This window comes from Artibeus jamaicensis, unplaced genomic scaffold, assembly GCF_021234435.1.
Source record: "Artibeus jamaicensis isolate MK-2021 breed Jamaican fruit bat unplaced genomic scaffold, CSHL_Jam_final scaffold_537, whole genome shotgun sequence".
Taxonomy (NCBI): domain Eukaryota; kingdom Metazoa; phylum Chordata; class Mammalia; order Chiroptera; family Phyllostomidae; genus Artibeus; species Artibeus jamaicensis.
In genome coordinates this window covers 7642301-7668452 of record NW_026522047.1, presented here as the reverse complement: position 1 = coordinate 7668452, position 26152 = coordinate 7642301, and the positions used below count along the sequence as shown (strand labels likewise).

At 41.9% G+C, this 26152-nt stretch overlaps 1 protein-coding gene across 3 annotated transcripts in view; it reads right to left on the bottom strand.

Annotated features, from left to right (window-relative positions):
* INTU (inturned planar cell polarity protein) overlaps positions 1-19147 on the bottom strand; it is a 46535-nt gene extending 27388 nt beyond the window's left edge. For 2 of the 3 annotated variants that reach the window (XM_037129995.2, XM_053658064.1), the window contains exons 1-4: positions 18940-19147; positions 12451-12992; positions 5628-5713; positions 1109-1315 (exon numbers count right to left, since the gene is read on the bottom strand). In XM_037129995.2, the coding sequence (XP_036985890.2) occupies positions 1109-1315; positions 5628-5713; positions 12451-12992; positions 18940-19082 (978 nt within the window). In that variant the 5' untranslated portion in view covers positions 19083-19147. The remainder of the gene's footprint in view (positions 1-1108; positions 1316-5627; positions 5714-12450; positions 12993-18939) is intronic. The other variant, XM_053658065.1, reaches the window with a different exon arrangement.
* Between the last annotated feature and the right edge of the window lie 7005 nt (positions 19148-26152).

Genomic DNA, 26152 nt, shown 5'->3' with positions numbered 1-26152 from the left:
CACACAGGACGACTGACTACATTTCTCACCTCCTTGCATCAGGGGAGACCATATCACTAGCTCTAGGCACTGGGGCACGAGCAGAAGCGATGGTGCTACTTTGAAGACAGGCCTCAGGAATGTGCCACGTGTTACCACATGCTTCCTCTCTTCTTGCGACAGCCAACTGGAGGCCAAAGACACAGTAGAGGACACAGAAGCCCTTGGGAATAAGGGAACCACTCAATGAAGGGCTCAAAACACTGAACTGCATTGGCAGAAATGCTCACATTGAAGTGAGAAGTCAACTCACGTTACATTGAGCCACTGAGACAGGAGGGCAGGTGGCCTCTTCTGACTAATTCAATGTGTGAGAAGGGGTGAAAACCACATCAGCGGTAGATAATGAAAACAACTTATCACACACAAACTTTCACTAAAAAGAAATTCCTAAAGCACGTGTTTTGGGAAAAAGAAAAAATGATCAAGTGAGCACAGTCTGAGATGTGGGAAAGAGTGGTGAGAGGAGAAATCGGTAAGTGTGTACATAAATTTAAAGAAGGTCCACCTCCAGGAAACATGTATGAAACATGAATTTGATAATGTATAATTTATATTTTATAAAGTGTAAAATATAATAATTATTAATAATAGTACAATCATGCCCAATTTGTGGAATTAAAAAAATGATGGCCCTAAAATATCCAAGACAACAGCATGTGGGTTCGGGGGGGAATGACTGGAGCAAAGGCATTTTAAAGGCCTTGACTCATTTTGAAAAGGGTAAAGGTAATGTTTCACTTTAGAATGTGTAAGACAAATATAATACAATGTTAAGAGTGTACACAAAAAAATAGAGTATAGAATAAAAATAGTAATGACACAGGCAACCAAAATACCATGAAGCAGTCAGTTCAAACAGAATTTTTAAAGAAGACAGCAGAAACAAATTCACATCTCTACAAGTGGATTCATCGAGCTTCTCAGAAGAAACATACCAAAAACATACAGACACGGAATGACTGAGAAGCTGCGTGCTCTTCCCTTGGGAGACTGTGCAGGGTCGTCGTTCCGTGTTTCTCTCGTACCTAGAGAAGCACCTGGAGAAGCACCTGCAGCAGACACTCACCTCCTCCTTCGAAGCCTCGGAGTCCAGCTCCAGGGTGAGATACAGGACGACGTGTGGCGTGTGGAGCGCACCCTGCTCGGCGCCTTCGACCTCCTCTCCCCAGAGAAGCTTGACTAAATCCCGTTCTGTGTTGGGCTGGGCCTTTTTCTGTACTGGCTGCGTCGTTTCCTTCTTCACAGCGTATGCATTTTCAAACGTCAGTTTCACCTTTACACATTAAAACAATGCGTTGATGTTTCACCGAGGGGAAATCAGCTGCAGTTTTTGCAAAGGCGGCTCTGTACACACACACACACTCAGGCACGCACAGCGACGCCACCCTACAGTGTGGGCTCCTGGGGGGCAGAGGTTGTGCACTCTGTTCATGGTTGTATCTCGGCTCTGGCCTAGTGTCCTGCACACATTATCCCACAAACAGGAAATGCTCCAGAAAGACAAAAATCAGAGTGATCTGACAGTGTGAGAAGGGCTAGCACCACATCGTAGGCACTGAGAGCACCGACTCATCTGGGGAAAGTGACGGAGGAGGTTAGGGATTAAAAGCGACCTCATAGTCACCTATGAAGGAGTCCCCATCAGACTGTCAGCTAATTTCTCAACAGAGACCTTAGAGGCAAGAAGAGGCTGGAAAGAAGTATCCCAAGACATGAAAGGCAAGGACCTACATCAAAGATGACTCTATCCAGCAAAGCTTTCATTTAGAATAAAAGGGCAGATGAAGTGCTTCTCAGATAAGGTCAAGTTAAAGGAATTCATCATCACCAAGTCCTTACTACATAAAATGTTAAAGGGATTTATCTAAGAAGAAGAAGATAAAAATATGAACAGTGAAAAGGACAGCAAACTCACAATTCACAACCACACCTAAAACAAAAGCAAACTAAGAGGACAGCTAGATCAGAAGCAGAGCCAGAGAAATGGAGATCACATGGAGGATTAGCAATAGGGGAGTGGGAGGAGGAGAAGGTATAGAAAATAAGTAGCATAGACGGTAGGTAGAAAATAGACAGGGGGGAGGGCAAGAATAGTAGGGGAGATATAGAATCTAAAGAACTCGAGACACGTAGACATAAACTAAAGGAGGGAAGGGTGGGGGAGGGGTGTGCAGGTGGAGAGGAGTGAAGGGGGAGAATGGGACAACTGTAATGGCATAATCAATAAAACATATTATTTTTAAAAAAAAACCTCACACAACTAGAACTGGTGCTTTTTTCAAGTGAAGTGAGGCTGAAGCATCCTTCTCTAACCCTTTAGAATATGCGCGAACACAGTAAAGAACAATCAGCGTGCTGGGACTTGGCCCGCGGCCCTAAGAAAGACTATCTGTCAGTTTTACCAGGGCGGTTTTCATTTCAAGGCCTGATGTCAAACCGCACTGGCGAGCGTCCAGGTTTTGGCCCCTTCCCAGCTGCTGAAAGGTAGCCTCCACTCCTCAGTCACCTTTCCTTGCAAAAGGAGGTCTGTCGCTAGGTTGGCCGAGGATCGCCCGCTCCTCTCAAAGCACCAGTGTGTGCACTGACGAAAAGAAGTTTTCACTAGAAGGCTGAGTATAAAATTAGTGTATTTTGGGGGTGGAAATATTACGCAACTTTAAAAAATAAATAAAGATTCTACATGAGAACAATCAAGATTTATGTGATGGAAACTCATATATGGTTAAGGTGAGGAAGTTGAAGACACTGTTTCAGAAATGAGTTTAGGATGTGAAAATGGTGTCTGGCATGTGGTTTTGACCCAAACAAGCAACATGTAGGCATTATGTGGCCTGAAAGACCATTCTCTGAGGGTGGCATCTGTTGTGGTCGGTGATGCTCAATATTTGTGTGCACGAATATAAATATAAACCCAACCGTGAACACATAAAATCCTTGAGCAGGCTCTGATGAAGTAAATGGCTGGGTGGTCGGGGGCCTCTTTTATCTGTGAATGATTTAGGAGTGTCCAAATTAACGAGGGCCTCTGAGGGTGTTCCGTGGAAATGTGAGAAATCTAGAATTTGGAGAAATCCTGAGCGCCGACTTCATGACAGTTCAGACAGGACAGACGGAAGCTCTGATGTGGGTTCTCAGGCGCTGGGCTGGGGGGAGGCCCGGGGGCAGGGGGACTTGGCTGCACAGAGGAGCGACACCCTAGTGAAGCAGGTGTCGCAGAGATGGGCTGGGTCTGTGCTGTGCTGGGAAGCAGCAGACAGGTGGTCCTCGGAGACGGCAACCTCAGAACAGGGAAGGCAGTGATTCCCCAGCAACGACAAAAGGAAATGACTTGTAGACTTCAAGTAACACTTCGCCAGGTTTACTTCAGGCAGCAGCAGCAACCTAACACGTAAGACCAGATCCTGGAAAACCAGCGTCAGTGCTGCACTTGGCAAACAGCAGCGCTCTCTGTGGTCCGAGGACCTTTCCCCACCGTTACAGACTCAAACCAATACACGCACCACAGGGCCGGCCATGAAAGGTCTCAGGGAACTATTTTGGCCACCCTTCTTCAGATTTAAATCAGGTTGGCTCTGTAACTCAAAAATAATTACACTTCAGCAAGACATTCTGAAGAAGTTTACACGCTAAGTGCTGTACGCGTTGGCAGACCTGGTTGCCTTGATAAAATAATAAAGAAGGAGATAGATAACCAAATGAGGAGTTAAGTGCTACTTTGAAAAGGGAGTTGATGCATGTAAATGTTAGGATATTATATGTTTTACAGGAAAAGAAACCTTTCAAAACATCTCATATAAGATAATTTATATGAGGCTTCTTATAAAAAGAGGTTCCTGTTGTTCTTGCACAGAGATAAACCGTGAATGGTTTCATGGTTCCATACCTCCTGTCTCCCTCAAAATGGTCTCAGATTTGCACAGTTTGTCTGTCCGTTCTCTCTTCTTCTCCCAGCTCCGGAGAAGATGTGCCTGTCCTCAGGTCTGGGGACATGTTCTCTACAACTCCTCACTTCCAAAATCATTGTTTTAATGTTCCTTCTTTCCACGTCTATCCCATTAACTCATCCCATTTAACAAGCGCCTTCCCTCTCCTTGACCCTCTGCCCTTCTGGGCAGTCTCACTGAATTACTCGAGACGCAACCTGGAAGGCACCTTGGACTCCTCTCTGTCCTGCAGAAGAACTATCCCCTTTGCCTCCCACCTGTCTGAAATGGAGCCTCCTCCTCTCGTATATATATCCTCAGCCAACACCTCACCTCAGCCGTCATCCCCTCTCTTCCAGACTCCTCCAAAGCAGACCACCTGGTGCCCAGCCTCCAGTCCCGCCCAGAGCGATACACTCCTAAAATGCAAATCCGCTACACTTTTAATTTTACATTTCCAAAGATAGCTGAATTGAGAAAGAGACAGAGAGGGAGGGACGGAGCAAGGGAGACAGACAGACAGAGCGAAGGAGAGGGAGACTGATTTAACAAAGGCAGTGAGTGTAGGAAAATCCTATTTCTTAGAAAACAAGTTTCATCATGTGTCCTAATATGCTGGAATCTCAGATCAGATGCAGATCAGATTCTGATTTGTCAGGGATTCTGTTCATCCCGATCAGTCTCCAAAACTGCGTCACCCGCTTACCACCTGAGGGGAGTCTCTCACCTACGTCCTCCTTGCCCCTTGAAAGAGAGAAAGTGAATTCTTCAGGCCAACGAGAGCAGAACATTCTTACATAAGAGGTACAGCACTCTCAAAATACATCTAATGACCCGAAAATGCCATCTCAGATACAAAAATGTCAACGCTTGGAGTATCAAAATCCCTTAATATGAAAGAGATCTATTTTTACCTGCAAGGAATGAAACATAATTCATTAAATAGCTAAACAAAAACTCAGGAGCAAGGCTAAACTAGATAACAGAAAAATCAAGAGGAGAGTATGGTTTTTAAAATAAATAAAGCCACAGAAAAAAACTTGATAGCAATAATGATTTTACCAAGTCAGAGAACAAACAGTTCCATGACTATTTCAAATGACTTTTCTAGGAACTGGATTTTCATCAGCACAAATGGTATTATGACGGCAAGTTGGTCAACATGTATGTTTTTATTATCATTCTTCTTCCTGCTTTACTTAGGATAAGTTTTATTTGAAAATTCTATCTCTCATTCTTTTTTTTAAACAATATTTATCTATTTATTTTTCAGAGAGAGGGGAAAGGAGGGAGGAAGAGAAGGGGAGAAACATCAATGCAAGAGAGAGAAACACTGATCAGTTGCCTCCCGTAGGCATGCCAAACCAGGGATTGAACCCACAACCCTGGCATGTGCCCTGACTGGGAATCAAACCAACAACCTCTCGCTTTGCGGGACGACACCCAACCCACTGAGCCACACCAGTCAGGGCATACTGTTCTCTTTTAAGAACACTCCCCAAGACCTAAAAATCTTAACGATCTAAAACATTTTAAATACCCAAGTATGTAAGTAGAACTCACCCATTAAGCATGATAATTTCCAGAATCTTTAAAAGAGAAAATAGTGCAAGATGCACTTAATTTATGTAATTCATCGTAAGAACCAAAGAGCGTCCATACCTGCATAGGTCCAGGAATGCAAGACAGAACCCTCTCTATGTTCTCAGAAGTCACGTCGACATCGTTCACAGCAACAAGGACATCGCCTGGAGAAAACGTAACAATAGAGGGTAGCTGTGTGAACATCCCCAAGCCAAAAAGATCTAGGACTGCAGCATTGCAAAGCATCTGTTCCGACCTCTTTGAAGGACAGTGGAAAACATGGTGCCGACATCCAGGGGCTCGTCCAGGGTTATAAAGCTCACTGGCGGCAGAGCAAATCTCCGACTCCGCGCTTTCCTAAACTGTACTACAGCCCAACACTGCACCATGACTGAACACAACCTATGAGTATTTAAAGACAGGAATATTCTCATTTTTGAGACAATTGGAGGAATTATGGAAGCCCAGATGATAAGTGGAAAATTTGTAGCATAAACCAAGCATCGGCACATAACAAAACTGAATTTAACCACTTATACCCACAGTAAAAAAGTTCAGCTGCAATTCGAATAAATCCTTGCAGTGCACGGTAACTTGATATGCTGTGGTGCTCATTGTTACCGATCTGTGTCTGCACACAGCTCTGTGTTTCAAAGGCCCCCCATACATATCAAAATCCACAGCATGTTTTGGTAAAAATCTCCTTTGAAATGGTTTTTCTTTAAACTTGTATGTTTATACATTTGGGGGCTTTGATATAAAAAGGATCAGTCTTAAGATGGAAATTTACTTTCACATCATAATTAAGAGTAGTATCAAAACACCACTAAGCTACAGTAATAGAAATATACATATAACAAGGTTATTTCTCATCATAAATGTATCACTACGAATCTGATCAAATAACTCATACTTACCCACTCATTAATTCATCCTACAAATATTCATTGAGCACCTACTGTGTGCCAGGCACTGCAGATAGAGAACTGAATTACACAGACATAAATCTCTTCATGGAGCTTAATATTCTTTGGGGAAGATGGGCAGTAAACATGTATATAGATAAAATAGTGCTGATAGACAATTCTCCATTGGTTTGGTCTCTCATGGTTTGCCTATCTTGCAAACCACAGCACTGAGAGTCTTTGTTCTGGTTTGTCATTTAAGGATGCTTGCATGAGCGGGACCCCCCCCCCAAAAAAAAAACCCCAAATTATCTTCTGGAGGGCAGGCCCCTTGTGATACAGGCTTCCTCCGCCAGGTAAGTGTTCTGGGAACCCATCTGTATCTGTGTACCAGCTGGTGTTATTGTGAGAAGCTGTGTCTGGCTTCACTGGATTTTTTTTGGAGACTCATTCGATTCATTTGCCCATTTCATGATGGGTGATTTACGAGTGCACCTGCCCATAGTTTTTGACCCAAAACAGCATGACCCCTGTGCCCTACCCCACCTATTCACCTGATCTCACCCCAAGCCACTTTTTTTGTTTCCCTGGATGAAAAAGTCCTCAAAGTGAAGTGCTTTGCCAGTGTGGAAGAGGTGAAACCAAAAAAGGCAGAAGCACTAAAAGGCATTAAAATGGACGAGTTCAAAAAGCGTTTGGGCCAGTAGAAAAAATGTCTCGATAGGTGTATTGTATCACATGGAGAGTACTCTGAAGGTGACTGAAGTTTAAACACATGAGAATGCACAGTTTTTTATAAATAAGTTCTGTGCTTGGGTGGTCCCCGTTGCACACCGAACAGCCTTGGGTGACAAAGGTGGTGTCTCCCTCCAGAGAAAAGGTCAAGTTTGCTCAATGTACAGTATCAAGAGAGTGCTCCCTCAATATCTTACTACCAGTATTTGTTCTTTACAGAAGATTCATGTTCCTTAAGGTCAAAGTTGCTCTCCCTTTAACACAACTCACTACAGGTATGTGTGCAGGGTCACCTGGCCCTCTTCATGTGGCCCTGGAGTGGGGGTTATGGAACAGGTGAAAAGGCTGTCCCTTTAGCTCTGCTATTCCCCCCTCTCTGCCGGCCTCCCGTGCTCTCCCTGACCCTCTAGCACAGGAGAAGGGGTCGGGTGCAGAGTGAGCAGCGGACCTTGCAGGTCATCACCGTGAGGGCCCTCAACAGCCTGCCCTAGGGTTCCAGCTGCTCGGTTCACAGTTCTGCAGGTGCGGGCACTGAGGCCGTATGACGGCCGACCACCGCAGCCCTCTGAGCAGCCTGGTAACTTCTCTTAAAAGTAGGAACTTGCAAACTAAACTTCCAACTTCAGGTTAAGCTGGTGGTAGGGGGAAGCAACATATCCCCCATTTTTTAAAAACAGGAGATTAAACAAATGTACTATATCACATGATTTGTGGCTGTAGATTTTTTAGAAAGAAATAATGAAGGATATTGGAGTACTGACACAAGACAAAACCACTTCTAGACCATTCTATCCATGGGCTCCACTGTCCATAAGATGATCAGAACACCTACGCAGTGACACCATTTAAAACTTGCTCCTTTAGAGCAAAACTCCATCGGATAATGTTCCAAATGACCCCTCTCCAAACCCTGACGAACACAGTTCTGCAGCTGAGTGTCCCCTGAGAGGACATCACGTCTCCTCAGCCTCTGAAAGTAGGAGACCAGTATCAGCATAGAAGATCTGCAAATACATTTTAGAGTTAAGTGTAGTGCAATACTTTTAAGTGGAAAATTTTATCTCTGTAGAAGCAGTGTCACACCTGCTTCTCCTTCTCCTAGAGATTTGCCTCCTCGAGTGTCCTGAGCCTGTTGTGAGGTGACTCGGAGAAGGCAGGCGTCCCGGGCGTCACGTCCTGGCAGCTGGCAGCTGCACTGGTGGAAAGTTCTTTCTCCACAAGCGCAGGGGAGTCACCAGGACGCACTGTCCCGTTTCAAAGGCTGAAAGGAACCCGGCTGCATGAACTGGTTTCAAGTGTTAAATAAGAAGTGGTCTAGGGATTAGTGGCAGGTAGAAAAAAGAAGAAACATTGATCAAGAGATACCGTCAGGAATCAAATACAGCATAAAAAGGTGAGATCAGTTTATCACAGTGCTTAAATCAATTCCTCAGTGTAAAGTTAATCATCTGAGAAAACCTATCAATTCCTCAACATCTGGCAAACAGCAACTGTGTCCTGAAGGGCTACTTCGTGAGGTCCCACGGGCTATGAAAATATGCTAAAGTTTGTTTACTGCTGTTTGTATCGTGCTCTGTTATATTACATGAAATGAGTATACAGCTTAAGAAATTACTTTGGAAACAAATGACACATAAATGTAGGGAAAAGAATAGATCTTACCAAAGCAAACAGAAACCACAAAAAAACACCAACCCACTGTGGCAGACGGAGTAACCATCGTCCAAAGATATCCACATTGCCATCTGTGAATGCGTTCCCCTGCCGTGGCAACGGAGACTTTGCAGGTGTACTTAGTTAGGTTAAGGACCCTGAGGTGGGGAGAAGACCCAAGTGAGCCTAAGTGAGGGTCTTTATAGGAGGGAGACGGGAGGGTCAGAGTCAGAGAAACTTCAGGGTCCCACACCAAAAGCTTTGAAGATGCAGGAAGAAAACTATAAGACAAAGAACGCACATGGCCTCTGGAAGCTGGCCAAGGGAAGGGGTTCCCTGTGGGATCTCTGTAAGGAATGCAGCCCCGTGGGTGCTTTTTTTGTGCAGGAAGAAACATTCTAGACATCTGACTTCCAGAACTACACGATGATGAATTTGTGCCTTCTTAAACCACTAAGTTTGTGGTGATTTGTCATAGCAGCAATAAAAATGAATACACCCTGCTAGACACACAAAGCAATGTGGGCTAAGCACGAACTGAGTCAGGGACCACGAATGTTTAAAGAACTGAGATGGATACACAAGGTGCCTTTGGTGGTCATGGGGAAAACATAAATCAGTCTGGTTAGAAGGGGGGACCTCTGCACAGAAGGACTGGGAAAGCGGCATCCGACAGCAGGGTGGGTCAGACTGTGACTCTACACTGATCCTTTAAATTAAGCCCAATTTGACTTCAGGGGGAAGAGAATCTGGGTTTTGGAACACAGTTCCCATACTGACATTTTATAGACTTAAGTTAATGCATTAAAGCTTCATGTATTTACTGACAAATTCTCAAGTTTTAAGATAATGATTTTTATTATCTTTTTTGAGTTGGAATATCAATTCCTCAGCTGTAATCTGCAAGTACTAAAGCAGAGGAAAGAAAGGGCTCTGCCCATCTACCATTCTAGAAGTTCTTGAATAATGGTAGCTCATACATTGTAACTATCAATCGGGACATTTGACTCGGTAAAATACCCCATTCCCTGGTGATGCTGCACAAGTTAATGCAGCTTTTATTTCTCATTGAAACAGAAAGTACTGCAGAAATGTTGGGAAAATCATCAGTGACCCTAACACTACTGCCACGATCATGCTTGCAAATTATTTTTAGTCTTTACCTGTGTTCACACCAATGAGGTATCAAAGACATTTATCCTTTTAAACCTCTCAATAAATAAAAACTTTTGTACTGGTACATAGTTTTTATAATTATAATTTTACCAGTCGAGTAACATAGATTTATTAAATTATAATTTAAACAACAATAACCTTGTTTGACATTTTCATGCTAAAAAATGGTTCAACAAACAGTTCCAGCACAGTTTTCCCTCCTTTTATATCTGGGGTCAGCAAACTTCCTCTACAAAGGGTAAGCAGTATCTCAGGCGCTGCAGGCCATATGGTCTTTGTCACAACTGCCAAAATCTGCGGCTGCCCAGGTCTCTGACACAAATGGTGGGCTGTTTGCACAAGCTGCACACCTCATCCCACATACTTTGAACCATCTCTAGATTACCTGTAATGCCTGATGCAGTGTGGATGCTTTGTAAACAGGTGTCCTACTGCAGTATTTAGGGAATAATGACAAGAAAAAAGTCTGTGCATGTTCAGTACAGGTACAACCACCACAGGCCCAACTACACAGTACTCATCAGCAATAAAGTAACAATTGTTGGAGTGCCTCCCAGGAGAGGTTGGTTGAATCCGCAGATGGGGAACCCGGGGTATAAAGGGCTGTGTGTAGCATTAGCCGGGAACTCCCATCACACGGAACCCTAAAATTACAGGGTCAGCGACAGCCAGGCAGGACTTCATAAGCACAAATTCTGGCCTCCTCTGACAGAACTAAAAGAAACAACTGTGGAGATATTTTGGCCCAATCCTACCATATTCCAAAAAGAAAGTTGAGGATCTGAGAGAGTGTAAATGGCTGCGTAACGAATCACTCCCCCCAAACTCAGTAGCTTAAAACAACAATGATTTTTAACTACGTGTGGTGATGTATGAACTAGACTTACTGGGGTTATTACTTCACAAATATCGAAGCATTATGATGGACACTTGAAACTGATATCATGTTATACGTCACCATACCTCAGTAACGAAACAAAACGAACAGCCACCATTTATCATCTCCCCCAGTTCTGGGATCAACTGGGCTCCGCTGATGTTCTCACTCAGGGCTCCTCCTGTCGTGGCAGCCAGACGGTGGCTGGGGCTGGAGTACCGGGAAGGCTTCTTCACTCGCATCTGGTGGCTGTTGCTGTGGTGGCTGGGGCCACTGGACAGGACTCTGCTGATGGCCTTTTCACTCGGCCTTGCCTCCCTCACAGAAGGGCGACCGGGTTCCAAGAAAACCAGGCAGAAGCAGCATCACCTTTGCCTTAATAACACCTCCTAAGTCACCCAGCAGCACCTAAGCTGTAGTCGCAGGCCCACCCAGATTCAGGGGGGTGGGCGGGGGGAGACATGCAGGCCATAGCTCTCCAGGGGATGAGGATCAGCGTGACGCTGTAAGAGGAGAGTGTGGAGATCCTGTTGCAACCCTCCTTTGCCCAGCTGCCCTTCCCACACAAGTGGTCCCTGCAAACCCCCATCACGGCACCTGCCCTGCTGCGTGAACCCACCAGCCGATTCCGGCCCAGCCACTCCTCTCCAGGAGGAGCTCCAGGACAGGGGTGTTCAGGTCACTAACCTTTGTATTCCTGGCACTCGGAAGATGCTCAAAAACATTTGTTGAATCAGTGAACACAGAAGTCAAATTTAGACTTAATTTAAAAACAGTTTCAAATGTTTCTAAAGCATCAGCAAAAGTTCCTTTGTCTAAATCTCCTAGGCTAGATCGACTTAAGACTGTGAGCTTTTAGCATTGTTAATACCTTTAAGTTTTACTCATAATATAATTCTTGCATTTGTCTAATTTATCTTTAAGTAATAAAGTGACTACTAAGTCGAACGCCAAATGCTCATCTTAGTATATGTTCAGAATAACTTGTGAATTTATTTTTCCCCCCTCAAAATTGGAGGAACATTTTATGGCAAGCACCCGAAAAAGGAAATTTCTGTACAACACCACTGTTGCTAAATATGCCAAATAAAACAGTTAAAACCACTCCAAGGTCTTAGTGCACTCAAGTGCAAACATACAATTTTCAAGTATTTTTATTCATAAATTATACATTTTTGTGTCATGTTATTGGATATAGGTCATTCAACCCTAAATTATCACTGTGCAATCAGCTTATTTTCTTTTACGTGTCAGCACATATAACCAAGATGACATAAAAGTATATAATTTAAAACTCAAAAATCGGTTAAGCTCTCCCCTGGCCCGAGCAAGGCGCACACGTACACTAATGGCACTGAAGCACTTTAGTTTCTTTCCGGAACACTGTGCCTGGTAGCACAGCGCCCTTAATGATGCCACTTCGGTCCCAGGGGTCACCGTGTAGCCCAGGGTCTGTTCAGACGCTGGCGGTACCTCTGTTTGATCACGGTCCTCACAAGGTGTCACTAACCGCCATCTCGGCAAACAAGCCCGGACGGTCAGCAGAGGCACTTACCGATGAACACCTGCCCGCTCTTCATGGCCGGCCCTCCCGGCAGCAGCCCGTGGACCACCAGCCTCTCCCCGCCCGCCTGCTGCTTTCCAGCTCGTCTCCAGCTCCACTTGGTCTGATGGATGACCCCAACCAGCACTTCCAGCAGCTTGAGCTGCTCTTTGGCTTTGGTGATCGTTAGCTTTTTGGGGTTCACACACACATTCACGTCCTTGTACCTCTGTTGGACAAGGACCCCCGTCTTCTGGTGGGGCTGATGCTTCAGAATGGAGACCGGCCCGCTGTCTTTGCTGTTTTTCTTATTGTTGCGCTTGGGCAAAAGTCTTTTACTTTTTAAAATTTTGGTGAACCGCTTGAGTCTGGGCTCATACTTTCTTCCTTCTCTGTAATCATCCTCTTCAATGATGATCTCGTTTTCACTGAACCGGACATGGTTCACCACAGGCGGCTCAGGAAGGAGGCTTTCCTCCTCGCCCTCGCTCAGTTCCAAGTAAAACAGCTCCCCATTCTTCTGCACGCTGTCCAGCCACTCGGGCTCAAGGTCACTGGGGAAAAAAGAAAGAAAAGATCATCTGAAGAGCAGTGGAACGTACAAGAAACAGCTATGTCCTCCTGGCGCAGGGGTGAGGGTGGGGGCAGGGTGCAGGGAGGTGGGAGATGTAAAAGTTCCTTGATTATTAGAATCTCATTATCCCTAACTTATTGTGAGCACCCATAGTTTATTCTGGAGGATGGTTTTTGTAGCACTTTGAAGAATGGGTTTTGGGAGAAGGAATCTACAAGGACTGAAAAGCAAACAAAAAAATGAGATGGTCCCTTTCCAGAATCTAAGTTTTTGTTTTTTTAAAGAAATTTAGTTCGGCCCCCGTGTGGTTGTTATTCACATCACACAATGTCCCTGGATAATAATTCACATTAGTAGTTGATTATGCAATTATATTCACAGACAGAAGCCACTTGGAAATTGTACGTATAAATACACTATTTGCAGAGAAATTTTTCAGTGTGGCTGTCATGTTAAAATGAAGGCTGAAGACCAGTACTGATAGCCTTTGTTTAGTAATAAAAGAAACACTCCCTTCACCATTAATAGAAATCATTGCTGAAAACAACCAGTTCATAATCACAATTAATCACTTCTATAGCCTATAATTTCTGTAAAACTCCTTTTTACAAATAACTGTAGTAGGAAAAGTAAACCAACTATCACATAATTCATCGTGTGATTGTAAAAAAAAAAACCTTTTAACTGGGAAACAAGCCACTGAAAGAAATAAAATTATCGCCACTAAAAATGACTGACATAGCATTAAAAACAAAAATACTCATCTTAAGCTAACATACCTAATCATAAACTCCACCCTTTTCGGTGGTACCAGCACTGACTTTTCAAACTGCTATTCTCTAAAGCAAAACTGGCTACAGTGGAAAAACCACTAGTGGAGAGAGTCCTTTTGGAAACATGAGCTGTAATATCCTGGCATGAAAGGGTGTAATTTGTGTCTAATAGTTCAATCAGAGACGACAGTTTGGTGCGTACCAGCAATTCTCATTCTTTTAACTCGAGTCTCCTTCTAAGCACTGTGAAAATCGGTCCAAAAATGCACTTCTCTATAACTCAACGCTGAAACTAACTACTGCCTCAGTCTGTGGTTGGCAATTAACACATAATTTTCAACTACATGCGAAAGGTGCAACAAGGGCACAACTAGCCCCAAAGAGCCAACCCAGTATTTCTTTGGCACTTGTTGGTTGCCGGTGTGTGGCATCGTTTAGGCAATTGGCACCAGCTCCTGCAGGTCATTCATCACACATCAGTTGCTCCAATCACCCCACCTGTACCTGCAGAAGTCAGTGTTTCATAACTGCACTCTGCTCTGACGGGACAACCTAAACAACTGTGTCACCACCGTAAAACTTTCTGATAGCAATGGCACCACAATTTTAAAAACCACGATATAAATACCATGATTATACACAACTACTTAAAGAAGATATAGATTGATGTAAACAATGAACGGACATGTTTGTTTTATAATCCCAAATCTCACTCTTTAATCTGGTATGTTATTTGCATTACAAGTACAGTATAAGACCCAAACAAAACATTTACCCCTATCTATTAAATGTGAAGTTTATTTCAATCTCTAAAATCTAAATATGAAACCACTTTTTGGTTATGATTTAAACATCTGTGCAAGTTGCGGGGGGCAGTGCTCAGGGGGTGGCATTCAACCACAGAGCAAATAAACAGAGCCAGGCACAAGAGTAATCTAGAACTACAACGATGAAAACATCAGTCCCTTCCCTTGTCTGGTGGGGAAGAGGAACTGAGCAAGAATTCATGACAATACACATGGTAAGTACTACAAAGGGGTCATTGAGCTTAGCCAGAGACTAAGGGGGAGGTAGGGAAGACTTTCTGGTAGATGAGACCCCAGACATGAGGTTTTCTTTCTCACTGATTTAATCTTTATTATTTTTTCTACTACCATTTAGTCCCCTTATTACCCCCCCCCCCCCAAATCACTACACTGTTGTCCACTGCACTTGAGTTTTAAAAGAATAAGGGACCAGGGAAAGGAGTCTGGGGAGCAGATAAAGAAGAGAACTCCAAAAACAAGTAACAGCATAAGCAAAGGCCTTGGGCAACAGTCTGCGTGGCCGGTGTGGACAACCTAAGGTAGCCTGCGGTGGCCGGAGCTTAACTCAGGAGTGACAACAGGAGGAGCAGCCAAGGCCTGATTTTGCGCGGCCTTTGGACCATGGCAAAGGGGTTGGGATTTTCAGTGGAGCTAAGAGGGCATCGATCAAGTTCATGTTTACCTGTCAGCTATCCTTGGATAGATCTACTCTGACAAGAGGGCAGAGACCGATTTGAGGTGCTGAGACTCAAGACAAGAAACCATTTAGGGGGCTTTTTTTGGTCACCCAAGCAGAGACAATAACGAAGTCAAAGGCAGAAAAAAAAGAAAAACAGGAAAAACATTTAAGAAATGCTGGAGAATCACCCAGACTATGAGACGGATTAGGGGAGAGGATGACAGAGAGGAAAGGATGAATGTCGACCAGATTTCTAGCTGGCGACTGCTTTCGTGCACCGTTTCACGTACACAGACGCACAGACTCACTCTACATAGACGGGACGCAGTCACCACACACGGCATCTTCCCTCCCTACATTTCATGACATAAACAGTACTAAAAATCTATGTTCTTACAATCACATAAAAGCACATAGGATTGTTCTGTCATTGTTTCTAAAAAGTAGAAATGTATGTTTGTATCACTTTCATTTATCAATATAACAATACAATTCAGAAATCCCCAATGGCTGCATTAATTGTCCTCATCAGCGCTGTAAGACATTTGGTCATCCATCTATTGATGGGCTTTGTGCTTGGTTTCCAGCCCCGCCCCCCACCGTGGACAACAATAATCACCTTTACAGGTCTGTGCATGCAGAGACCTTTGCCCAAAAGACCCATCTACATGTCCAACACAACACATGAGATCCATTTTCTCAACATTTAGGGTAAAACCACTTCACTTTAAGAGGAAGAAGAAATTTTTTTAAAAAGAAAAATTACAGGAAGGGAGTAGAGAGACAGGAAGAATGACAGGAAATAAACCTGAGACTCTGTAAAAGAAGGTGATGCATAGTGAAAAGAAAATGAACCAAGAAGACACGGAGACATTGGTTCTTTGTGTAGACAGTCCCTACTCCAGGAGAAAGAGCTTAATCTCTCCTCCCCATGAGCGCAGACTGGATTTAGTGATGTGCTTCCAAAGAACAGACCGTGGAAAGGGAAAAACAGCAACCACTGTGGAGAAACCTGGCTGACATCACCCCAACCAAGAGATGCAGGTTATGAAACACAAGGGAGGACCGAGAACAGCCACAGACCAGAAGAGACTAAGGGCACTTGATCACTAAATGCGATACAATATCCTGGATTGGATTCTGGAACAGAAAAAGGGCATAAGTAGAGGAATGGTGAAATCCAAAGAAAGTCTGGAGTTTACTTAACGGCACAGTGCCAGTGTTAATGTCTTCGTGTTGAATAACGTGCCATAACTGCGTGAGATGTTATCAGCATCAGGGCAAACCCACTAAAGGACATGAAGGAACTCTACTATCTTGGCAACTTTGCTGTGAATCTAAACTTACTCTAAAACAAACGGTTTACTTTAAAAAAGGAATTAAAACTAGCAGTTTTAATTCAGATTTTTGTAAAATATGGGTCACAATAATCAATATTAATATAAATACTCTTTCATCTCTTTTCTGAGATGCCCATGGTACAATGACAAGCTGTAAAGTTGTCATTGTGTATATGCCTCTCAGTGAGGTTCTTATTTTGTTTAGTCTATTTTGTTCTCATCAGAAATAACTGTGTAGTTACAGTTATAGTCCAAGTTTGATGGATATATATATATTTTTCTGAATTACAAAATACTTTGAAGTAACGAATTTTCCTGACATAAGGTTCTTGGATGGTTCATTTCCTAGGAAACACAACTAGCTTATTCATCTTTCAATTCTATCCCAATCAGGGTGCCCCAGTTGAAATCAGGTCTCCTGAGTTCCTATAATGACCACATTCAGCTGTGTGGCTATAAGCAAGTGACAGATTCTCTCTGAGCTAGAAGTATATGACTTTAAGATGTAGGCAAACCAATACTTTGAGTCTCACTGCCTATAGTTCTCTTAGCAAGACCAAATCGGTTCCATGAAATTCAGACCTCCTTCTGGCAGCTTCGATTGATAACCATGAATTTTCTAATTATTTAAAAATAATGACAGTAGTAGATTATGCAAAATATGTGATATTCTTAAATTTGTTCAAGTCTTCAAGAATGTGATCTGTCCTCATTAAGCCTCTAGAGAAGGCGTATCCAACATTTTGGCATCCTGGGCCTCACTGGAAGAAGAGTTGTCTTGGGCCACACATAAATACACTGCAGCACGCAATCACCCACACAAAAATCTCATAATGTTTTAAGTAAATTTACGATTTAGTGTTGGGCCGCATTCATAGCCATCCTGGGCATCGTGTGGCCCGTGGGCCACAGGTTGGACACCCCTGCTCCGGAGTATATTAAGTAGCTTTAGTAATGCTTTTCCTCCATGTTTTTAAAGACAATGAAAAATGTTTTACATACTTATAGATGACAGTAATTGCCAAGTAACTGTTACTCCTAATACACATAAAAAATGTCATCCTAAAAGTGACGTATATGGCAATCCATTATAGGGCAGGTTGGTTGATGTTTTGGCACCTGGACCTTTCAGTCTTTGTCATTTCAAGCTACCGCTAAGTGACTTTTCCAACAAGTTCTTAATCCATAGTAGTAATGGATAGAGATTCCCTTAAAACAGAGGCAGTACTGTGAAGCAAAGTAATTTTTCATTATTATTAAGGTTAAAAAAGTGGAAAGCAATAGTTAGGTATTCTGCATTTTAAAAATTATATTATGATAAAAGAACACAAACAAGAAAACCATGAGGGTATATAGGAAAATATAGGAAAAACACCCCCAAAATGGTAAGAGCAGTTGCCCTCCACTGTGAAACTATGGATTTTCTTTCTTTTACACATATATTAATTTTTATAACAGGAAAAAACTACGTACTTTAAATAGCTGTATTATGAAACCTGTAGGGTGTCCTTTTGCTCTCAGTACTAATGAGGTTGAAGTCACAAACACCATGATGCTAAAAAAGCAAGAAGACACTGCAACAGGGCAGTTTTATGAACACAGGAGTGTCAACTCATTTTCACCGGCGGCCACATCAGCCTCGGCTGCCTTCACAGGGCCGAATGTAATTTCAACTCCTTAACAGTTAAGGAGTAGTTACATTAATACAGTCCTAAAATTATTTCGGCCCTTTGAAGGCAACTGTAAGACTGATGTGGCCCCCAGTGAAAATGAGTTTGACACCCCTGCTCTAACAGACAAACCCTCATATATTATGGAATCCACCAGAAAGAGGAGAGATTCCTCATCTGAGAATCCTAAAAAACCTACAGTAGCAAAGAATGGCACCTCATTTCGGCTCATGATATAACACAACTGAAACGTGGCACAAATAAATCCCGCTTACTGTGGAACAGCGATCTTCAAGAGATGTGCCACAAGACTTTTAAAAACCTGCAGCACCTGATTATTTAGTCAGGGACACTGACCTCCTTTACCTTGGATTGACAAATAAAAAAATGACAACAGCCAACACAATTGCCATCCAGCGTAAATGAATCAAAATTATAGCTATTTTTTACCAGACTGGCAAAAAAAGCGTTTTTTGTTGTGGCCCAGAATTTTAGCAACTACTTTTTGTGTGCCATGACATGAAAATGGTGGAAAATCGCTGCTATTTAAGGTCACTTAGTCCCAACCACCCAAAACTCCGCAGTCCCCCAACCCACGTGCACACTCCACTCTGGGCACCGAAGGGATGGATTTCATTGTCCCTCTTCCAGAACCTTACTCGTAATCGCTACTGGCGGACGAATAGGAACCCGAGTCGCTCGCCCCATCTTCAGGATCACAGTCCTCATCTTCCTGCGGAGACAGGTCTCCAAGGAGCCCCTCTGGGCTCTGACCGGAACCGCACAAAGCCGCAGTCGCCATCAGCGGAGATGCAGCAGCCACAGTAGAGCGATTCAAATTTCACATCTACTACTTGCCAGAGCCGCCATGTTTCCTTCGCTACAGAGGCGGCACAGGCCACGTGATCACCAATCCTTGGCTGCAATTGGTGGCAGCTGAGGTTGCCAAGGAGACAGAGAAGCTTCCCCGGGAAGATTAGGAAGACTGAAAGGAGCCAATGAGCTGAAATTTCTGGGAGGGCGTGTCGGAGGAATGGAAGTAGCTAAAATTCCGCATGCTCTCCTCTTAAGCTCGCTTCTCTGGAGCAGTGTACTTAGTAAAACAGGTGGAGACCCAGTTTTTTTCCCCCCTCCGGTTAGCACTTTGTTTCTCCGCCGAAGAGCTGTCGGAACATTAGAGACTCTCAGCCTGCGTTTCCTTTGAGATAAAGGAAATTACCTTCTGCCTTCCTCAGGGCTTCTGCGTCTGATCTGGGAAGGGATGCTGTTAAGCAGTACTCTCCAGGTGTTAATGCAAACATTGCTTTACGCGCAATGCATACACGCCATTGCTTCTTTGGTTTTCTTATTGTTTCGCATTTGTAAACATTGCTACAGTTCTCCCAAGCAGACATTGTAGACAGGCACTTCAAATAGGTGACAATATTGTGAAGTCAGCTAAGTCAAATGCTGTGTCAAATCAGCTAAGTCAATATTGTGAAATTTTCTAAGTCAAAAATTTATAATATAATAAAGTGTTCTCATCACTAAAACAGGTTTTACCTGTCACTTGCAAAAACCTACACAGGTATTTTTTAAAGCACAAAATAGCTAGCATTTATTGAGTTAGACATTGCTCTAATTACTTGTTCTATTCATACTGTGCTAAATAGTCACATACTATGAAGTAAATACCTTACACGAACCAAATCCAAACAAGAATCAAACTTAAAAGTCAATAACCACTGGATGGTAAAGAGTGCAAATAACATTTATAAAAGGGGAAAGCTGAAAGCAATCTAAATGTTCAACAATAGCGGGAAAATTTTTATACACTTATATATATGAATATTATGATCTTAACATAAATTTTTTAAAGAGGAATGAATGGGGAATATATTCCTGTTACAACAAGAAAATGAAAGATATACCGTAACATTATTTTATGATATCACTGAATGGGTGCTGGGGATTTGGTTTGAAGTACAAGGGCAGGTGGTGGAGGTTGAAAGGCGAATGGGCATTTTATAACACACAGTGATAAGTATTACAGGATAAGTACAGACTTCTAAAGAAACACCCAAAGGAAAACAAACTAGGGTGTGTAGTGCCCCAGCACATTTCTTAGGGGAGGTCTTAACTTATTTTATTATTATAGGGTGTAATGTTGGAAACTAAGAAGAGTACTGGGAGATGAGTCGCCCCTCAGCCCCAAGTGATACATGCATGGAGAACCCAAAGGAACCTGTGTCAGTTATAGAAACTGTCAAGTTGCAGTTTAGTTTCCATTGTCACGTTAAACTATGTCCATTATGTTTTCATTTGTGTTCAGTTTTAAATGTGCCTTTTTCTATTAGTATACCAGCTACCAAATTTTATTTTGTAGTTTATGTGTATTAATTTGTAAAATTGCTTTTATCTTATATAAGACTATATAGCACAGCTTTTATAGCTGTTTATTTAAAATTATGGTAAAAAAATGTTTAAGTCATCCCTGGGAATCCCCGATAGTTTTTCCCTTAAAAGAGGTCCACACATCCCTGAAACTGGAGAACTGAGAGACTAAGTCATAAAGGGATAATGTCCCAAAGAGGTGTGTGAGGTGGCAGGAGGGGATGGCACTCAGGGCACAGACAGACGGTATGACCTTGCTGACACCTTTTCCTCAACATTACTTCCCAAAGGAGGGTGCAGGCGTGGATGTCCACGTATCCGTTCCAATAAGGATGCTGAGCCAATCCCGATGAGATGGTGTTTTTTTTTTTCCTCTGGCAAACACGAGTGCGGAGCAACCTTGCCAGCTCAAAGTGATGGAGGAAGCAAGCTGGTCAGAAGTTTGAGGAGAGTGGATCCCGAAAGCAAGAGAAATAAGTATTTCCAAATATTTTTGAAATTGAGATCCCCCAAAAGATATTAATTGTAAAATCAGAGAAACAATATTATTTTAAAAGTTGGAGTCGCTACAGTAGTTATATTATGTTTCATGTTAAAACGTACATGCTTATTCTCACCACAATCTCAAATGTTAAAAATTACTTAAGATTCCATTGTAAAATTTTTTAAAAATTATTTTTATTTAGGTACCTGTTTACTAAGTTAAGCTTTCCTCATTTTAAAAGCACCTTACTGGATTTTTTAAAGCATATTTTAAGTTTAAACAAAAAATCCATTTTATTCCTATAAATAAGACTTCATTCTTCTACAGATATCTAATAATTATATTCCCTGCTCATAAACCTTCAATGCTACCCCATTAGAGCATGAATTGCAAACTGTGTAGTTCGATTTTCTTTAAAGTACACCTCTACAAACAATTGAGCACCAATTACAGAGTTAGATGCCTTTATTTCCTGCTATACATTAATTGGGTTAAACAGGTGTGCTCCACTTGCTTGATTAAAAAACGACCTAGGGTCCTTGTTAGACATGCACATTTTAACACCTGTCCCACTGCAGCAGAATCCCAGTTCTAGGGCCATCCCCCTGGAAACCTCGACTTTAAACACGTGCCCCGCGGTGCCTGGTGGAGGTCGACCCGGGAACGCTGCCCTGAGCCTTTCCTCAGCTCTGTGCTTCACACCACTGCCCGTTTCCCCAGGGGGCTGGGCCCCGCTCCCACCCCCGGATTTTGAGCTGAGCAGACATGCCTCTGCCCGCTCCAGAACCCATCATCTGTGCCATCTTGAGCAGAGCAGCCTCTCCAAGCTCCACTTCTCACCTGTGAATGTGGGTGTTGGGTCCTGCTTCACGGGACTGCTTGGGGGCCAGTGAGTTCACGCATGTTAAATACCTAGCACAGAAAAGTGTCCAGGAAACTATTTTACGGGCCTTTTAATTCACACAGTTCTCTTACTGTAGGATGCTACTTATCCAAAACACTGCATTTTCCCTTCAAGATCCAGTTCAAATAGTACCAAGAAGCCTTCCCAGACTCTCTTCCTATCTCAGTAAGAATTCCTGGTTCCACCTTCCCTCACAATGTAGCCCATGAAGTTCTTTTATAACAAGTACCAGTCTGCTTAGTGTCTAAATTATTTAGGGATGATCTGCCTTTGCTCTCTGCCAAATGACAAGCTCCAGGAAAAAAGGACTGGCTCGCTTTTTTTTTTTTCTTTTAATCTTCCTCTTATACAAGGTCGAACTGGAGTAAGGAATGCCACAGAAAAGAATATCTTTAAAAAAATGTTCCTTCATACTAGATATGTCTGAGGTCTATCAACTTCCTTGGCTAATTCATTTCTATATGTTAGTTTAATAGGCAAAATACTCTCTACCCATAAAGTTACCACTTTCTGTGATCTTTCACAAAAGAAGAAATAATAGCCATCATTTTAAATGATTATTTCATGGTATGGTATGAGCTCATCAGATTTCTAACTTTAGATGTCATATTTGTACTAATTAAATTAATATTTAACAACCTTAGATGTATTGGAGAGGATGAAGAAAGGAAAAAAGTACGATACCTTTTTCAGGGTCTTTTAAAGATACTACAATTTGTCTGTTTCCTAACTGGCAATTGCAGGAAGACTTACAGGGGTTGGATTGGGGTATATTCTCATTTTCTACTTCACAAATGACCAGCCATCTTCTGAGGCCTCAAAATGTTTCGTTTAAGTCACATATATATGTGACTTAAAGTCCTTATTTGCATAGATTATCATCTCAAATAGGCAAACAATACAATTCTGACATAAAATACACCAGATAAGAGCATAATTAAATATTTAGTACCTTCAGCAGGTTCAAGAGCTCTTTCCCTAGTAATAATAGACGCTGGCATTGAGAAGTAAATGCAAACAAGGCCAAAGGAGGTCATGGCCATTAAAAAATTTTAAATTTTGTTAGAGATTAATTAATATGGCTTTACTTGTGAACATGGAAATAATAATTCACGAACTATGGGGTAATACTGACAACCACACAATTTTTTAAATCATGAATAAATAACTTGGTAGGTCAGCAAATTACACTTAAAAAACTGAGACTTATAATATGGAATTTTAAAAATCTGGGATAGAAACATAATATATAAAAGTAACATTTTGGCAATCATCTCTTTATAGAGCTACATTATGATCTAAAATTATCATTCACCTATATAAAAATTGAGTTATCTGTAAAAATGTATAGAAGTGGTTCTAAGATCATGCATCTTCTATTTGAATAATAATGGAATACAGATGAGAATGAAGAAGTAAACAGAAAAGTAACTGGAGCAGATGGCACAAAGTTCACGCTCCAAACCTTTCATTTACTCCTAATTACCCTTGCTTGGCATTTTCATTTAGAAATTATAACAAATTAAGTGAAGTGTCGTGCAGCCAGAGATTATTAGCTGTCACCCAGAAGGAAGGGAGGCTGCCTTCAGACATGAAGGAGGATAACAGCGGCAGAAACCGCTAACGGTTGACAATTTGCCAATGAAGAGGAAAGTAGGAAACAAAGGAAGACAGATGAATTACCAAAAAAAATCATAGCTTGTAAATGAGTGCTAAGTGCCCCCAGTGGCACCTAAAAAAGCAAAGGTCACTGCGTTGTGCAACCCTACAGTAAGTTGATGACAACTGAGAAAATGCTTGACCAGCCATAAGTGCTGTGCATTCCCCAGTCCGAGGAGCTGGGTTCTCATCCTGATTCTGGTACTAAACCACGTGAACGTGGGCAGTTTCCTCATCAGAATACAGCGATGAGAATCCCTGCCTACTACGCAGCATTGTGGAGAAACAAGTGAGACAACCCTTGGAATCTCATGCCTTACACCCTAAGAGATAGAGCAGTGTGAGCTATCTATTTTAAATGTTTTGAGTCTATTATTTATTTTAGTTTTATTTTTTGAATTTGTTTTTTTTTGAATTTTCACTTTTCTTTTTTTATTCTTATTCAGTTACAGTTGTCCCTATTTTTCCCCCATTACTCTCCTCCGCCATACCCACCCCCACCTCCCACATTTAATCCTAATCTCCCCTCCTTGTCTTTGTCCATGGGTCCTTTATACATCTTCCTTGACAACACTTCCCCTTCTTTCCCCATTATCCCCCTCCTCCCTTCCCTCTGATCACTGTCAGTTTGTTCTTTATTTCCCTATCTCTAGTTCTATTTTGCTTGCTTGTTTGTTTTGTTGATTAGATTCCCCTTAAAGGTGAGATCACATGGTATTTTTCTTTCACTGCCTCACTTCACTTCCCATATTGCTCTCCATTTCCATCTATGCTGTTGTGAAGGTTAGGAGTTCCTTCTTTCTTTCTGCTGCATAATATTCTTTTGTGAAAATTTACTGTAATTTTTGTTATCCACTCATTTACTGATGGGCACTTAGGCTGTTTCCAGCACTTGGCTGTTGTAAATTGCATTGCAAAAAAAAAACTTCTTTGCTATAGCAACAAGAAAAATAAAGTACCTAAGAATAAACCTAACCAAGGACGTAAAAGAACTGTACTCAGAAAATTATACAATGCTGAAGAAAGAAATTAAGGAAGACACAAATAAATGGAAACATATACCATGTTCATGGATTGGAAGAATTAACGTCATCAAAATGTCCATACTACCCAAAGCAATTTATAGATTCAACCAAACCCCAATTCAAATACTTTTTGAATTTAAAAGGATATCTTGCTTATCATAAATAATATCTAATGGAGCAAACCTTTACCCCTGAGAGTTTGACCTATTCAAGGTATTTTAAATATGTGCATTTTGCTGTTGACAAAAGAATGACATGTAGGTCATTGGCCATTTTCAAAGACTCACTTCTAGCTCACTTTCTCTCTGGCTCAGACGTCAGAACACAACAGCGTTCTGGCTGCAACTGGCACCAAACAGCCATTAGGCCTTGCAAGTCACTTAGATGAATTTTCTCAGCCTTTAGGATAGCAATCTTTGTGCTTTGTTTTAATATCTAGGACAGTTGTTAACATAATCCCTTATGTTCACATTTACATTTTTTATTTTTTAATTGATTATTTATTTTTTAGAGAGGGGAAAAGAAGGGAGAAAGAGAGGCATGAGAGGCAATCATCAATGTGTGGTTGCCTTTCATGCGCTCCCAATTGGGAACCCAGGCATGTGCCCTGATTGGGAATCAAACCATCAACCCTTTGGCTCACAGGCTGGCGCTCAATCCACTGAGTCACACCAGTCAGGGCTAGAACTCTACATATTTAGAGCACTTATATGTCATCTGAAATTCACACCACCACCCAATAAGGTGGGGATTAACTTTTCATATTACTAGAAGAACATGAAAATATAGACAAGTTAAATATTGTGCCAAGTCACACAACCAAGTTTGAAATAGGACTCCAAGGGAGTGATTGCACTGCCAGAGCCTGGTGCAAAACTTTAAACAAATCTTTGAAAGTACTGAGTGCGAATATTATTGTATTTGGGTACTTCTTATAATCAAGATCACAGATGCGTTAATTTTCTTAAGTAAAAGTTACTGAGAAATGCAAAAACTTTTCCCTGACTTGGACAACCTATGTGTAACATTTTATCAAAAATCAGGATAGCTGAACATTTTTTTTGCCAAGATGTTGTTATTTTAGTATTGACATATTTTAAAGCTAACACCACATGCAGAGAAAAGTTTGCAACTTTGTTTCAATTTTGGTTTGGCTGCAGTATCTTTTTCAAAAGCATAGCAATTTAATGCTTTACATTTTGAAAACCATATTCACAACAGGAAATATACAAATAATTAAAAAATAAACACTCAGAAGACATCTTTCAAAATAAGACATAAAAATCCAAGAGACTAGTCTGCTAGTTTCCCTTGTCTATAAATTTTCTATGACTCAAGGTTCCTGGTCTCTTTAATGCAATTTCCAACATTTTGTGGCTAGTCTTAGAAGAGATGTTTTAAAGAAAAAACCTAAACATTTTGTTAAG